The 15,822-nt window shown below is 50.2% G+C and overlaps 2 protein-coding genes across 2 annotated transcripts in view; one reads left to right on the top strand and one right to left on the bottom strand.

Moving 5' to 3' along the window:
* Positions 1–4,198, top strand: part of DHRS12 (dehydrogenase/reductase 12) — a 47,420-nt gene extending 43,222 nt beyond the window's left edge. The window contains 2 exon segments of the mRNA XM_044913597.1: positions 325–397; positions 4,092–4,198. Of these exon segments, the coding sequence (XP_044769532.1) occupies positions 325–397; positions 4,092–4,198 (180 nt within the window).
* Positions 4,199–11,565: 7,367 nt separating this feature from the next.
* The window catches only part of WDFY2 (WD repeat and FYVE domain containing 2), a 168,819-nt gene continuing 164,562 nt past the window's right edge, over positions 11,566–15,822 (bottom strand). Inside the window, exons 10-12 of the mRNA XM_021678320.1 lie at positions 15,259–15,389; positions 13,072–13,180; positions 11,566–12,033 (exon numbers count right to left, since the gene is read on the bottom strand). Coding sequence (XP_021533995.1) covers positions 12,004–12,033; positions 13,072–13,180; positions 15,259–15,389 — 270 coding nt within the window. The 3' untranslated portion in view covers positions 11,566–12,003. The remainder of the gene's footprint in view (positions 12,034–13,071; positions 13,181–15,258; positions 15,390–15,822) is intronic.

Here is a 15,822-nt window from a genome sequence, read left to right as displayed (position 1 = left end):
GGCAGGTCTGGGCGTTAATTTCACGTGCAGGGGCTTGGGTGGCCCCCAGGCAGCATGCAGTGTGCTCTCGGGCATCATCACTGGAGTTCCCTTGTGCTCCTTCCGCCTCCTGAGGAGGGGCCAGGGTGCAGCAGTGGGTTCCACTGAGACACCCATAAAGACCAGATCAGGAGGAACCGGGAGGTCAAGGACGAAATCTGTGCACACTGCCGTCCCACACGGGCCCGGGTGGGGGCTTGCTGTGTGTGCCCCCAGCCAGCTCCCTTGCCTCGCACCTAGGGGCGCCTTACCCTCTCCAGGTGCTCATCCTGCGCTCTTGTGCAGAGGCAGCCGGGGTCGCTGCCGGAGCGGTGGGCCCGAGGGCACACGGCCATCCAGGGCTCATCACGCTGGGGAGGTCGCAGCCTTTAATTTCCATGCGGCTTTCGGTTCATCTAAAAATATCTGAGCAGCCACAGGATTGAATCTCCCCAGGAATGACCTAAAACCAGTGTAATGAGGACTGGGGAATTGCTTCATTTCCATTTAAGAGGGACACGTTGGTACGAGAAAGGGAGAAGCTTCAGCTTCAGAAGCAGAGCTCTTGTCTCCGGTTTGCCTTGTGCGTGGCGGAGGGGGGCGGTGCTGGGGTCGGGGTGCAGCTAGGGTGCCCCCTCCTCCGGGAGCCCTCCCGACTACAGCGGCCTGGTGGCCAAGGGGGCTGGTAAATGCGGGCATTCCGGGCCCAAGAGGCATGAACAGGGGCCCAGGGAAGTCAACGGGAGACCGCTGGGGATCTGGGGACAGGCTCAGGCCACCTCACCCCCACCCAGGTTTCTCGAAATAATGAGTGTGCAAAGGTAAATAATCATCCCTAAGGAGACAACCAGAATTATCTGGGAGCCTGTTGGAAGGGCAGGGAAGGGGAGCGGGGCTCTCTTAGGGATCTGCCTTCCCCAACTCTACGAGGAACTTCCAAAGAGGAGAGACCTCCTCCCCAAACAAGGCAACTAAACCCAGCCGCAGTCACAGCAGACACCCCAGCCCCCCACCCCCAGACACCGGAGGTGCCCCCTGGACACACTGCATGTGGCCTCACCACCCCCGTGAGGGGGGCACTGCTGTCGCCCTGTTTACAGGCGGGGAACCAAGCACAGAGGCTGCCGTCCCCGCGGGCCCGCCAAAGCATTCCGGGAGCACAATCTCCAACATCGCTGTCCCCTTTCCGAAAGCCAGTTTCTCAGAAGCCTAACATTTGGATAGATATCCTTGGAGTTCATCCTAAGAAATAATTAAAGATCTGGAAAACGAGGCTGCTCATCGCAGCACTAGTGAGAGGAGAGGGAGGTAATAAATTATGGAACACCTGTACAAGAAATCTGTTCCAACCTGAAAACTCTGCCATAGATAAACGTCTGTGGGAGAGGAAAATTGTCTGCACTATATCATTAAATGAAGAGATCCGGTTCCAAAACTGTGCGCGCCTTATGATCTGATTTTTGCTACACCCACGCCCCCCTAGGAAAAGGCGTGTGTTGGTGCTGTGGAGCATCCCACGGAGACCTGGCTTGGAGACTTGGCACAGATTCGCCCTCTGATGCACAGATCTGAGGAAGCTTTGCATATCCTGTTCTAAATGCAAAGGGGATGTTCTCAGGGAAGCACACACACCAGGAGAGACTCAGGCCAGGCGTGCTGGGAGACTGGCTTCTCAGTTCTTTCCCCTTCCTAAGGGAGACATGCGTGGCTCTGCCTGCCCGTGAGCACCATCAGGCCACGGAGAGCCCCCAGCCGCTTTATTCCTCCCAGGTACGTCATCCTGACAACTCCAACGTCAACCTGTGTGCTTATAAAATCTGTGCTTGCAAGCCCACCACCTGGATCTGCAGTTTGCCATCTGTCGCCCACAGGTCACAGAGCACCAACGGGGCCTCTTGGCTGTGGGCAGCCCGTCCGTCTGTGGACTTGGGAGGCCTGACGGGGGTTGGGCAGGGGCCTGAGCACATGGATCTTGTCCTCCACGAGTGGGACAACAGAAGGCTTCAAATGCCATTTTTTTGTTCATCAGTATTTCCTCAGTCTTCCATAATAAACAAGTACTGCTTCTGTAAAAAGAAGTTTAGTTTTAATTTAAAAAATAAGGCCCCCAGATTATATGATCCTTTCTATCTCTAAAATCCTCTGATCTCATTACAGCTCTCAAATGTTTACTCTGGTTTTTTTTCTTTCGTTGGCTTCACAAGAGAACAAGATTTTGTTTCCCAATGTGCTCACTGCAGGGACGCTGTGTTCCCCGAGGTCTGTGGGCAAACGGGGGTGTAGTCTGCAGCCAGCCCTGGGGCCTAGGTGGGGGTGACACTAGGTGAGGAACCTCTGTGTAGTCTGGGGCCAGGATGGGGTGGGAGGATGAGGCAGAGCGACTTGGCAGAGGAACAGCTCTTTCCCTGCTTACTATATTCCTCCCTGAAAAGAAGAAAACACCTCAGCAATCCAAGAAATCATCAGCCAGGATCCTCAGAGAGGCTAGACTCATTTGAGCGAGATAGCTAACTCAGGAGGCAGGAGTCTGAGTGTTTAATCCCCTTTGGCCTCCAGTGTGGCCCTCCCAGCATTGGAAGGAGACCCTGTGTCTTAGCATGCAGAGGGGCGAGGGACTCCGCAGAGGATCTTGCTCTCGGGGGATGGGCTGGCGTGGGTGTCCATGTCCCAGAGCCTGGAGGACACAGGACCCAACACAGTCCCAGGCTCAGGGGAGCAGGACTTTCCACCCAGGCCGAGGGGCAACAGCTCAGGGGCTTTGTAAGAAGAATCTCTGGAACCTGAGCAGCTTGGCTAGATGCTGTTTTGAAGGAGAAAGAGAGAGGAGTGTATGATCACATTCCTTTGTATTATTTATTAGTGGTATTGGTATTAGAAAGAAGCCAAGCACACAATCTCTTCACTTGAGAATTCTGTCTGCGTCTCTGTCCTTTCTTCTCATGGCTGTGAGTCTGTCAGTAGGGGGGGTTCCACACCAAGTTCAAGGACAGGGTGTGCTCTGGGATGCAGTGGGGGTGGGGAGAGAGACAGCGTGCCATGGCTGGCCTCGCTCCCGCCACCCCGCACACCTCCGTACAGATTCTTTCAAGGGGACTTCCTGTCTGTCTGTGAACCCTCTTTTTCTAATTCAGGCTGGGGGCCTCTCAAGGTGGACCCTCCCCTCCATGAAACTCAGCATAGGGTGGGATTGTCCCCCTCCCCCCATGACTGTGCCCAGGCTTTGCTGGTGAGACGTGTCCTTTGCCTGTTGGGGTGGGTTTTGTAAAAAGTGCCTCACCTGATTTTACACCCCGTTTCCCCCCCATCTTTCTGAACTCAGTGGGTCCCTGGAGAACAGAGGTCCTCAGGTTGTGAACCCTGTCATCAGAGTCCTGGGCGAGGCCAGGCCCCGAGGGCCCTGGGTAAAGGTGATGCCCCGGGAGGTGAAAGGTCATCTGGGAAGCTGACCGAACCCCGGGGAATGGGATCTGTCCAAAGCAGCACTGGGAAGCGAGTTAGCCGTGACTCTGCTTTTCTATTTCTGGTGGCCGTTATCTGTTAAGGTTTTCTTCTCTAGCTGGGCCGAGTCCCAAGGGACAAGCTCTGGGAGAGGAGGTGGGCTGGGAGGAGGGGGCACCAGAGAACACTTGACCTCGGGCGCAGCCAGGGTCTTCTCTCTGGATCTTGGTCCATCATGGACAACCACCCTCGCTGAGCTGTTATGAGGCTCTGGTGACCCGGTGGCGGTGAGGGTGGTCGCCCCTCCCCTGGCTACCACCTGCCAGTTCCTGAACACATCACACTCCCACCCACCGCAGGCCCCACCCCACCACAGCCCTGTCTGGAGACGCTCCCTCGGCCCCTGCACAGGGTCTGAGTCAGTCACACTCTGCTTGACTCCTGTTCTCCCTGCTCGGTCTCCCTCCTGTAGCACGTCAGGACCCTCACCCGTGGGGACCCTTGTGGGCAGGGGCGGCACCTCACGCCCGTGGGGGCCCTGGGCGGGGGTCAGTGACCTGACTGATCTAGAGCCCTGGCGGCCACAGGCACAGGCCAGTCGGGGAGCTGCCCTTCTCACAGCTGCGTTCCCCTAGCTGTTAGATCGGGACCCCGTTCCACACACTTGCCTCTTGCTAGGACAGCCTCGTCACCGGCTGAAGAGGAGGAATTGACAGAAATCCGGGAGAGCGGCTCAGAGTAAGCAAGCCCGGCCGGGCCAGCTCGGGGCCAGAGAAGGTACGGACCAAGGGCCAGGGAGCAGACGTCACTTCTACTCCCTCCTAGAGATGCCATTGTAGCTCCGAGGAGCTTCGGTGACTGGGAACTTTTACTTTAAAATAAGGATGACCGGGACCAGGGACAAGCCAACCTTCATCTTCTGTGGCAGGCTTTTTTTTCCCCCTCCTGTATGAATCTCTCCTTCATTTGAGAATGTGGTTGTCTTAAAAATTCCGTGTTCAAGATCACCCCACACTGTTGGTCTGAGGGAAGCAGGGTCGGAGGAGGGAAATTGCGAACGGGCTGTGCACGTCTGTCCTCCGGGGGAGGGCCCCACGCTGCCTTTATCGTGTGTCCCCTGTGTGGCCCTAGGCGCAGAGCATGATTATGGGACAGCGCATATTTACATAAACAAATTACATCTGCTTAAGATTAGGAGTGGCTTCGATAATGCACCTGGCATTCTAGTGCTAGTTTGAAAAAACTTCTAAATTATACCACTTTACCTCCTCATGACTGCAGACAAAGTTGTAGCAAAATCAACAGATTTAGGAATATCTACATACATTCCTGGTGTTCAGAGCGGAACAACCCTCACTCATCATCCATAGTGGGGGAAAAGGCAGGTGGGCGGTTCCTCAGAGGCACTCAGACCCAGGCTGTCAGCCAAGGAGCCCCAAGGAAGGGGTTTTTCTGGGTGCGTCTGCCCGGAAAGGGCAGTGAGCATCGGCTCCATTTGACTGCATCCCTTCTTTTCTGAAGAAAGTGGGGCCTCTGGAGTGGGGGGTGGGGGTGGGCTGTGTTGGCACAAAGGGGCTGGGGGAGAGGGGCCACTAGTCACAGGGGCCATGGTTTGAAGGGCACCCCAGCTCCCCTACTCACTGGCTGTTCAATGCCATGCAAGCCACTGTTTTCTTCTCACGTGTTTTCCTATCTGTAAAATGGGCTTCCTGAGTTTTCAGAGAGGCTTTTCCTAGCTGAATTTGCCCTGAAGTCCTTTCTCCTCAGTTGGAAAGTTTATTAACTACGGTTAGAGCAGACTTACGTGAAAGAGCAAGAAAATAAATAGGACTACGTGGCCACAGCCCGTTTGCTGTGCACAGAGTCCGGGGCAAATGGTGGCTCACCAGCCCGCGGTTCTCCCTGGGGTCTAGACAGGTGCGGGAGCAGCCCAGAGACTTACCTTCCCTCACCCAGGTAACACCAAAGCAGGACTGTTAGGGTGTATGTGTTTCAGCCTGACGACAACAATGATGGGACAAAAGTTGCAGGAAGGTTTCCACAGAGATTTATTTTAAACCGTGGAGGCAACTTTGCATTGAGAGTCTTACATTGGTAATGGCCACAGGCATGGTTCGGTTAGAGGTAACACAGTGAGAACATAAGCAGAGTTTAAAAACATTCACAACATCCAGCAGCATTGAACGCAGAACCGGACACAGGCATTTTAACATTGTTAAGAAATTCTTGCTCAGTCCCACCTGCTCAGTCAGGAAGTCAATGTCAAAGTCTCCAGTGGCAGAGAGCATGGCGATGCCAGAAGGGTTCTGCTAGAACCGCATCTGAGAAATCTGTTCCTGCTTCAGGCTCATGACATCCTCAACCTGACCCCTTGGGGAATCTCATTTCAAAAAGAAAGAAAAAGATATCCATGAAGTAACATGCCTGCTGCAGCCGGGTTCTACAGGGGCCCCAGATGGACGGCGTGCAGCATGGAAGAGTCCGTTGCCCTGGTTAGGGACAGCGGTAGGTAGGCAGGCACGAACAGGGGGCGAGCACCTTCCCCGTTGTCTAGTTAATAACAGTTTTTGTACTTTTCATATAAAGATTTTCTTTTGCGAAATGACAGTACATGAAAATAAGTCGTTTAAAAGGCAAGGCAAATGGCGTCCAACACAAATACAGGACGAGTACCGTGGTTACCAGTGACACAAGTGTTTGGTCTAGACTTCATACGGATGGATGCTACGGACCTAAGGCTGCCATCTATTCAAATGGGAGGAAAAAAACGTGCATGTAAATGAAATACGCTTTGCAAACCATTTTCCCTTTTTGAATTAGAGTTCACCCTCTTCTGATTCCCAGAGAACCAGGAGAAAAAAATATCAAGGTCAGATTCTCAATCTAACCTTTAAACCAACCTGTGGTTCTCTGCCACTTTCTCTCCCAAGGAAGTCAGCTACTGTTTTTGAGTCACAAAGGGGAACATTTTGAGGTATCTTATTTTTTAGTGAGATGGTACCATGATCAACTTCCACCTTCATCATCTTTTCCAGACCTCTCGATGGAAAAATGCAGAGAGCAATTTCCTTGATAGGACAGAAGACAAAGACCTCCCGATACTATACTCCCACCTGTCGGAGTAAAGTCAGCCATTAGTCCAACAATAAACATTCATGGAATCACAGGATCGCAGGACCGGAAGGGGTCTCAAGAACGAGCATCCAATCCAGTCCCTCCTCCAGGCTTCAGCCGCCCGCCCCCGTCTCTGACAAGGGACTCTCTACTGTGTGTTCCAACATTCCCTGGTGTGTGAAACACAAAGGAGGAATCCCACTCCAATTTTGGACAGATCATATTCTTAGGGACTGCTTTTGTGTGTTAGGCCTAAATAGGCTTCTCAGTGGAAAGGATCATGTTTAAAGGCAAAATTACAAACTAAAACCCCCAAGGGGTGGTATGTATATAATTCTCGGTTGTGAAGTTGAGCTGAAATTGAAAAATGAACACGGATATTCCTGAATTAAGTTACGGACACAGGACACTTGGGCAGTGAAAGAAAAAGGCAAATGGATGGAATGGCAAGAACCAGAAAGTGCCAAGCCTCATGGGGAGGTGGGGGGGGGGGCCGGGACGCCCCTGCTGGGCAGAGTCAGGTGTCAGAAGGGGCACTGCCTGAGCCCTTCTCACAGCCTCTGACCTGTGGGAATGTTCCCTTCCAGGTGGCGAGAGGCACTACGGTGAGGACTTAGCACGTTTCCCACACTGCACTGAGAAGACCCATGACTTGCAGGAACAATTCAGACCAGCAGGGAAATGGAGGGCGGCCGCCTGCTTACGCACCAACGGGCTTGGCTCTGCGTACGCCTGTGATGCTGCAGTTGTCTAGAACAGTCTCCTACCACCTGGCATGGTCTTTCCTTTGTCAAAGGGGAGCAGCTGAGCCTGGCCCACCTGTGTCATAAGGGAATTAGCTTGTGTGTTCTCCCAGGCCAAGTCCACGCATGTGGTGGCCACCAGCACCACCTCACGGCCTCCGGGGCGGGGCTGTGCCTCCAGAAAGTTCAAAAATTAGCTGCCATGGGTCATTTTAAGATAACCATCCCAGGTCTTTCTAAAGGAAAAAAACAAAAAGCTTAGATACTGGCCTCAGTCAGCTGCAGGAAAACCTGACTCTCAAACGCTGAGTGAAGCTCTCATGGTGCTCCGTGTGCTGCTTCCCTCTGAGGTCATGGGGAACCCCACACAGCCCCCACCCCACAACCCCTCCCCCGCCGGACTGCAGCCGAGCACCTGATACTCTCTGGCAACTCCAAACCACTTGTGGCCTCTGTGCACCAGGCTGATGCCAGATCTTAGGCCTGTTTCTGTCTCAGCAGCCTGCACATCATTTCCCTACTGGACTCACTCCAACTGCACCTTTAACCCTCCGCTCAGAGGTCCTTTCTGCTGGGGGGCGGGCACCCTGTGCACAACCCCTGGGGTGGGCCCCCGCACACTTCTATCACAGAACGGACCCCATGGGACTGACATGACCCATCCACTCCCTCGAGTGGCCTCTGCCCAGGCCAGGGAATGGGCCCCGGCCCCCCACGGCCTAGTTCAGAGCCTGGCTTGCAGCAGGCGCTCTACAAATGGCTGAAATGGGCTACACTCTCGAGGATCGTCTAAGAGAACTCCGTGTTTAAAATGGACTTAATTTCTGTGTTTCCCAATCAACTTAATAGATATCCACTGTCGGTTAAAATTTACCATTGTTTTAAAGGAGAGAAAAAGACTGTTTGGCAAAGTGCTTTCTTTTACTTTAAAATACGTATCTTAGTGAACGAGATCACTTATATACGATTAAACTATGAAAAAGCAAAATCAAAGGAATCTCATTTAATGAATATTTATGTCCAGTAACTTTGGTACATAGTTTAGAGCTATCCCTTTACTTAAAAATCAATCTCCAGGCTTTAAAAATGGATTAATGTTAAGCAAAAATAAATTATGCTTTTTAAAAATGAATCTCAAACCATGAAAAGGTGATGTTTCCTAAGAAAGGCAATGGCTGTAGACTCAGACTCACTCAAGGCCGGCCTTCAGACAACAGGGGAGATGAATTTTTAATGCCCTCAGATTTCCACCTGGATTTGTTGCTGGGGAGGGGTCCTTGAGGAAGAGTGTAGGAAGGAGCTTATGCTGATCAAGACCTGCAAGAATTGCCTCACTGCATAGTACCCACCCCCTCAGAAACAGGGCTGGGGCCAACAGAAGTGTCAGATTCACCCATAAGAGGATCAGGTCTGGTTCCTGAGAGCTGCCTAGAGGTCATTCCTCCTAGTCATGCCATTAGTAGTTAATGCCCAAAAGCAAGTGTCCCTGGAAAATTCTTTAAAACTTTTAGATTCTCTTGTTGACACCTTAGCTACATCCGACTGCCTGGGATGACCAAATGTTTTCTGCTTGGAACATTCTGGATCTCTGAAGATCCCTTCCAGTTTTGTGATTCTATGATTCCTTGAATAACTGAAACATCAAATGAGAAATACATCATTGATTGACATCATATAAAAAGACATGCAATTCCAAGTACTTAATGTAAAACCACCTTTGCTACTGTGGACACAAACCCAGACCATGAAAGGTTCCAGTAACATTTCTTTGGAGAAACCAAGAGCATGTGATTGGTTTTATCCTACCAAATGCATAACAAAAGTCTGTGCATGAGATGTGCAGTCCTGCCACTTTCCCGACATGACCATGTTAGGCATTCCTTGCCAGAACTGCTGAAGTAACAGAGCAAAAATATACGTAAAGTGCAATTCCAAGAGGGCAAAACAAGAACTATGACAGGAGAAAAGACAAGTGCTGGCGTCAGCTTTCACTTCTAATGAGTGAAGCCACCGCCCCATAAAATGCTGGGAAGACACCCAACACCAGCATCTCTCTCTCCATGAGTTACAAAAAATGGTGGAGACACTCACCGTAAAACTCAAGAATTCACAGTATCACAAACACACACCGTTGGTTTGCTAAATACTTCTTAACAAATTCAAGCACCCACACACATAAGGAGAAAGAAAAGGGCAGAGAGGGGGATACTATGATCTATCTGTGGTTTTTGATCGGGACTCTCATCCCCAATGAGGTGGCAAGTGGTTTCAACCTCTGAGTGGCTCTGAGTGGCTCTGCGGGCTGGGGATGAGCCACGCCGGGAGGGAGACGGCTGCAGTGAAGTGCGAGGTTGCAGCCCAGAGTAACCGCGGTGGACACTCGTGACCCAGCAGGGACAATCCGCCTCCCCAGTGGGGTGCGAGCTCCTCTGGACCTAACTCAGAGCCCATCAGCCTCGCTGGGCACTGATCTACTGCTTCCCTGACACCATCCTCCCTCTCTGCATACGGGCCACGCTCCGAAATTCGGGAAGGGAAAACACAGCGATTCGTTCTATTACTCGTTTCCAACACATGGTTCTCTATTATGTACAACTTAGTACGTGGCTCCAAGTTCCAGTAGTAAACTATAAAATAGATATTTGAGTATTTTGAATTTCATTCCCTTTTTAAAGCTCTCTCACAATCATGCAGACAAGACTCAGCTTAATTCTAACAGCTTCAACTGATGGCAACCAAGAGTAGTGTGGATGGGGACAGCGAAGTGACAAGTGGAAACCGCTTCTGTGCGTGCATGCATGTGTGTACACGCGTGTCCAACCTTAGAGTGTGGTCACATGAGCTGGTCTGATGTCTCAGATGACGGCCGCCATGTGCCAGGGCTGCACGGGGCACACCCACCACTCCTGCTTCCCAGGGCTGTGGCGACAGAGCCGTCCCTAGGAAGAAGCCCCGCCCTGGGAGCACGCGGGTCAGGGGTCTTCAGAGAATGGGAGTATGGCAGCCGAGGATGGAGGGTAGTACTCTTCCCGGTTGGAAAGAAAAGTAATCAATAGTCGTGAGGGGGAAAAAACAGCTTCCCCCCCCCCAAAAAATAAGAAAAAAAAAAGAAGAAAGAAAGAAAGATAGATATAGATAGATATAGGGAGCATTTCAAACACCACCAACAAAAACCTGTCAAATCAGAAGGGAGCAAGATAATGAGGATGGCTTGGATAGTGAAGGGCAAGTAATTGGCCTGTTTCTCTGCAAGGCTTCATTGAACCTCGTGATCCTCAAGAGACTCGGTGGTCCCCTGACGCCCCTGACAGGTGAGGGTGAATGAGGTGGGATGTGTAAAGGGCACATAACGGGGCAGGCTCACGGCACACGCGGCTGCCAACAGGTGAAAATAAAATTTCTAAAAAGGACTCAACATTTGAGCCACTACACACAAGAATATTTCACTTTATCAAGTTTGACTGGATTCCCTTAAAATTAAGAGTTCTTCGGGTTCATTTTCTAAAGCCCTCTTTTTTCTTTTCTTTCTTGTTTTCTTTTTTTCTTTTAACATTCCCAACCGGAACACAGTATAAGCTGTAGGACTCGGTACCTTTTATGTCTCAGATCACACAGTTTTAGTATGAAATTGTGCAAAGTGTTCTGCTAAAATACATGAAGATAAAAATCTTTAAATATCTAGTTTTTCAAGGGGAAGAAAATACAGATGGTGAGGAGTAGAGCAGGATTCAATCTTGCAGGAAGGAGCACATTCAAATTCAGAGGTGATGTCGCGTGGACAAACACATCTTAAAGACACTTTTTTCTGAAGGACATGGGGTTTGGGTTTTTTTTGTTTTGTTGCGTTTGTTTTCAATACTGTAAATGAGGAAGAGCTATGTGAATCACACGAAAACATCAAAGGCTCAGAAGGCTCCAACTGAAGGAGAAATGACCCAGGCACTGAGAGTCGGAGCTCTGAGTTACAATCATCGCTTCTGTGACGACAGTGGTCGGGAGCAGCTTTCTCACAGCACAGACAGAACACTGAGCGAGGCAGAAGCACAAGGTCGCGTCTACTCAGCTGAACAGGAATGCGTTAGACATTCCAAACGGATTACTCTTCAGGTGATTCAAGAAGTCAGTCGGAAAACCCACACGAATGGTTTCCCGAACCTCTCAGTCGAAGAGGAGGTCTGCGAAAGCAGAAACACTGAGAATAAAGAGTGTCAATATAAACACATACACCGGCGAACATGAAGCGGAGGGGAGGTGACAGAGAGGGAGGGAAAAGGACGCCGACCACAGAATACATGCCCACGTGAAGGAAACATGGAAAGGACTTTATAACGACCAAAAATACCCCCAACAGATGCCTTCCTCATCTCTCTAACACACAGAGCAACAACGAAAAGGAAGTGAGAAACACATACAAATTAAACACCCCACACAGAGTTTTCAGTATGCTCAAAACAATGCAGCACAGCCAGAGTGTATAAACCATTTGTTAAAAAAAATATCTTCTTTTCTATTGTATGAACAGGTTGAAAGAGTCTCATTGCCAGTGTCCACTCACTAGCTCCCATGCCAACTCAGCCCGGCTCGCGAGCTTCTCTGGGACTCTCATGCGTCTGCTGACAGCCCCAGTAATAAAGTGGATTCCAACAACCGTTTCTTGAGTAAATGCTATTTGTCTGCGCCTGGGGTGTCCTCAAGACACGACTGGGGTCATATCCCATAACTGCGGAAAGGAAGAAAAAATGCAGGATGAACTGAAATTCCATTGCGTTGAGGATCAACAGTCCTTGTCATTGAATACAAGTGAACTTTTTAATTTGCCAAGCAACTCAGTACTACACTAACATGATTTCTACATCTATAAAATGGTATTTTGCCATGAAAATGTTTGACACAGACTTCAAAACCACGGCCGTGGGGAATTCTCATCCGGCTAGTGCAGAATCTGACAGATCAGGTTCCCTTCTGGGGCAAGGGAACGAACATCTATCAGGCCCCCAGTGGGCCCCTGGGACGTGCTGTGTCCCTTCCAGATCTTCTCTCATCCAGTCTTCCAAACAGTCTTCCAAGATGTCCCATTTTTCAAAAAGAAAGGAACCGAGGCTCCCAGAGTTTACTTTAAACTTGCTCAAAGTCCCAGGGGCCTAGTGGCTTCGAAGGGGGTTATTTTAACCACCGCATCCTGCTGCTGCCTCCAAGAAGGGACCAGAGCGGCTGGGGTGGCAGCGCTCAGTGTGCGGGGCGAGCCCGTGGGGCGGCTGTGGCCCCTCCTGTCCAGGGCCTCTGCTGGGGCACCAGATAAACTCAGCATAGTCCTCAGACAGGCCCTGGAGGAATGCTTCTGGATGAACTGATCTCACGGGGAAAAGGTCTTGTTTATAACTTGCTGGCTTATTCGAGTCCTTCCTTTCACTCAATGCTCAGCTCAAACCCCTCTTCCTTCCTGAAGCCATCTCCAATAGCCCCATCTCCCTCTACTGAGCTCTCAAGGTAATTCTTGCCTGTATCACTCTTTTGGCTGCTGAATACGGGACCTATTATTAACCATCAAAAAGAGTACGTCCCCAGCAGGCGACGTGTTCCCTGAAGCCAAGAGCCATGTCTTGGTGTGTGCAGGCAGGGCCCTCCTGCACATGGTAGGTTCTCAAAAATGCTCACTGCTGAGAGTAACCTTGTGAGCAGACCTCACACAGTCTTGGGGCTCCTGTATATTGACATAGGACCAAAGATGGAAAGCTTCTAAAAGAAGATGGCGTCCTACCTTAATAACCTTGTCCGTTCCAGAAGTCAGTAACCATCCTCGGGTTGCATCAAAATGCACATGCACAATGTTATGTTTGCTGTCGTGGAAGGTCGCTGTGGGTGCACGTCTGGAAGGAGCAAAGTAAGTTTCCAAGAGTGAAAAGTGGTGACACGTGAATGAAGGAGAGATCTAAGGTGTCATGAAGCTCTAATGTGCAGCCAAATGACTAAGACAAGTGCTTCACTTTAAAACTGCTCCTCATATCTACCTTTATTCCCTGGGAACCTGTTAATGATTTTTTAAAAAAGATTTATTTATTTGAAAGAGACAGAGAGCGTGCACAAACAGGAGGGCTAGAGGGTAAGGGAGAGAGAATCTTAAGCAGGCTCTATGCTGAGCTTGGAGCCCGACTCGGGGCTCAATCCCCCAACCGTGAGATCACAGCCTGAGCCAAAACCAAGAGTCCCGGACACATAACCGACTGAGCCACCCTGGCAGCTTTTTAAAAGGTGAAAGGATTCTTATCTTCTCCAAAATGGGAAAGAGATGATGACATTTCCCAAAGTCTTATGGATTAGTTGTTGCTCTGATAGAGCCTATGAAAATCTCATCTATGCCTCTGACAAATCTTAAAACAAACACCTCAGTGCTTCTGCTAGGTCTGATCTCAGAAGGACCTGCTGGTATAATAGTCTACCTGTGCCTATTAAAAAAAAAAAAAAGTACACCTGTTACAAAGCCTAAGATACCATTCTAATTGAAGGGTTACCCATTCTTCTCGTTTTCCTGGTATAACTGCAGGTTTAGTTTTTCTATGGTATTCTAAGACTTCAACAAGTAAAACAATCTATAAACAAACATTTTTATAAACAAAACATTTTATTTGTTTTGTATTTTTTAATCTTCTACATTGTTTTAGTAAGAAGGCTTGTCGACTGCCTAGGTGATCTAGAGGCAATGCAGAAAAGGCAGAAGAAACAACGACATGTGGAGGGGGACAGGGACATGGGGAAGGAGACGGCTGGTCTGTCATCAGGCTTCAAGGGCACCCACTCCTCAGCAGTGGGCTCTCTGAAGACAGTTTTACCTGTAGCTAGGTCTACGGGACAGTCTTCAGTATCCTAAGATAATCACTTAAAATATTTAGAATTCAAGATTTAGGTTTAATGTGCAGCTGCTTAGGCTCTCTGGGTCTGTGTCTTTATCTATAAAATGAATAATTAATTTAGAATATCTCTAAAGTCTCTTGCAGCTCTTTAATGAAAAGAACTCTCTAATTTCATCACATATGATGAGTGGAAAATAATCAATGAACATAAATGCTTACTGATGCAAGGGCATCTTAATTTATATTTGATATGGATAAAGAAGAATGAAAAAAAAACACATACATTAGGGTTATCCATAAGAGAATACTTAATTGCCACGACTTTCCTTTAAATGCTGACTTCCTCTGGTGCATCTGAAATACGTTTCTATTTACATGCTGTTTCAAGACACCCGTCTAGTACTTAAAATGATTCTACCGTATACAAGGTGGGGGAGTAGGTGGGGGAGAATCGGGCAGATGAGTTTCCTAGGAAACCCTGCTGTCATTCATTAAAAGGGGAACCTATTGCAGATCATTCTGCTTCTCTCTGGGGCAGTCTGCAATGAGCGGCACTGAAGAGATAACACAGAAGTGCCCTTACACACACACACACACACACCCCAAAAACACAGGGACGTGCAGTAACCTAAGGTCCTGGATTATCGGGCAAGACCACCAAGCAAGACTGAGTCGCTGGACAACTAGTGATACTGGCCTCTTAGATAAAAAGCGGCTCAGCTCTTCCGGAGAAAATGCAGCCTCTGGAGCCCATGGGCTGACTGAGCTCCTGTAAAAATACCAGCTTGGGCTAGAAAATGAAGCCTGGGTTCCTGCACTCTGGAGCGACTCTCAAGGAAATAAAGGGCTGGCAGGGCTGGCTGAAGAACCCCTGCTGGCAGGGCACCTGCCCCTGGGGTGGGGAAGAGCACAGAAGACATGAGTTCTTGATGCGGACTCTCCTTTCCTATCTCATGAGAGCGCGCGGAGGTCCTGGCAGAAAGGAGGGCTCTGCGCCCGGGCCACGGTCTGTATTGGAAACCAGCAGGAACGAGGGCGCGGGTGGTCACGGCTGCGGTGCCGGGTCACCTTCTCCCCTTAGCCCAGCTGGAACTCACTCTTCATCGGTGATGGCCTCGTGGCAGCTGTCACAGACCCTCACTTCAAACTCGAAGCCCATCAGAGGGATGGAGGAGCGCTTGGAGCTGCACTTGCCGCAGACGGCCTTCCCACACTTTCGGCAGTGGTGCTGGAGGCGGAGAGAGCACAGGCTTGCTAGGGCTCCCGCGACTCGGCCCCGCCACGTCGGCGCGTCCATGGCCAACAGCATCCGGCTGAGGATGCTGAACAAGAGCGCCCAGGAAACGGACGAACACACCAGCTGCGTTCTCTTTTTGGGCTCTTTGTTCAAATGGAGAACCGCTGGAAACACATCTGTTTGTGTCACCACACCCACCCCCTACCCCCCCCCCCCACCACCCCCCCCCCCCCCCCCCATCCTAGGTCCTTCCCAGGTACGGTTAGCATGAACTTTAGAGCACCACCCGGTGGATGAAGGACAGTGTGAATGCAATCCAGTTCAATCTACTGTCTACACTTTGGCCATGCTCAACTAGATGACTAACACTGATTTCCTTGAGGAGGACCAAACCCAACCATGAATCGGACTGAAAATGCTGTGT

This window comes from Neomonachus schauinslandi, chromosome 3, assembly GCF_002201575.2.
Source record: "Neomonachus schauinslandi chromosome 3, ASM220157v2, whole genome shotgun sequence".
Taxonomy (NCBI): Eukaryota; Metazoa; Chordata; class Mammalia; order Carnivora; family Phocidae; genus Neomonachus; species Neomonachus schauinslandi.
The sequence above is the reverse complement of the archived record's forward strand: the minus strand, read 5'-3'. Positions and strand labels throughout refer to the sequence as shown.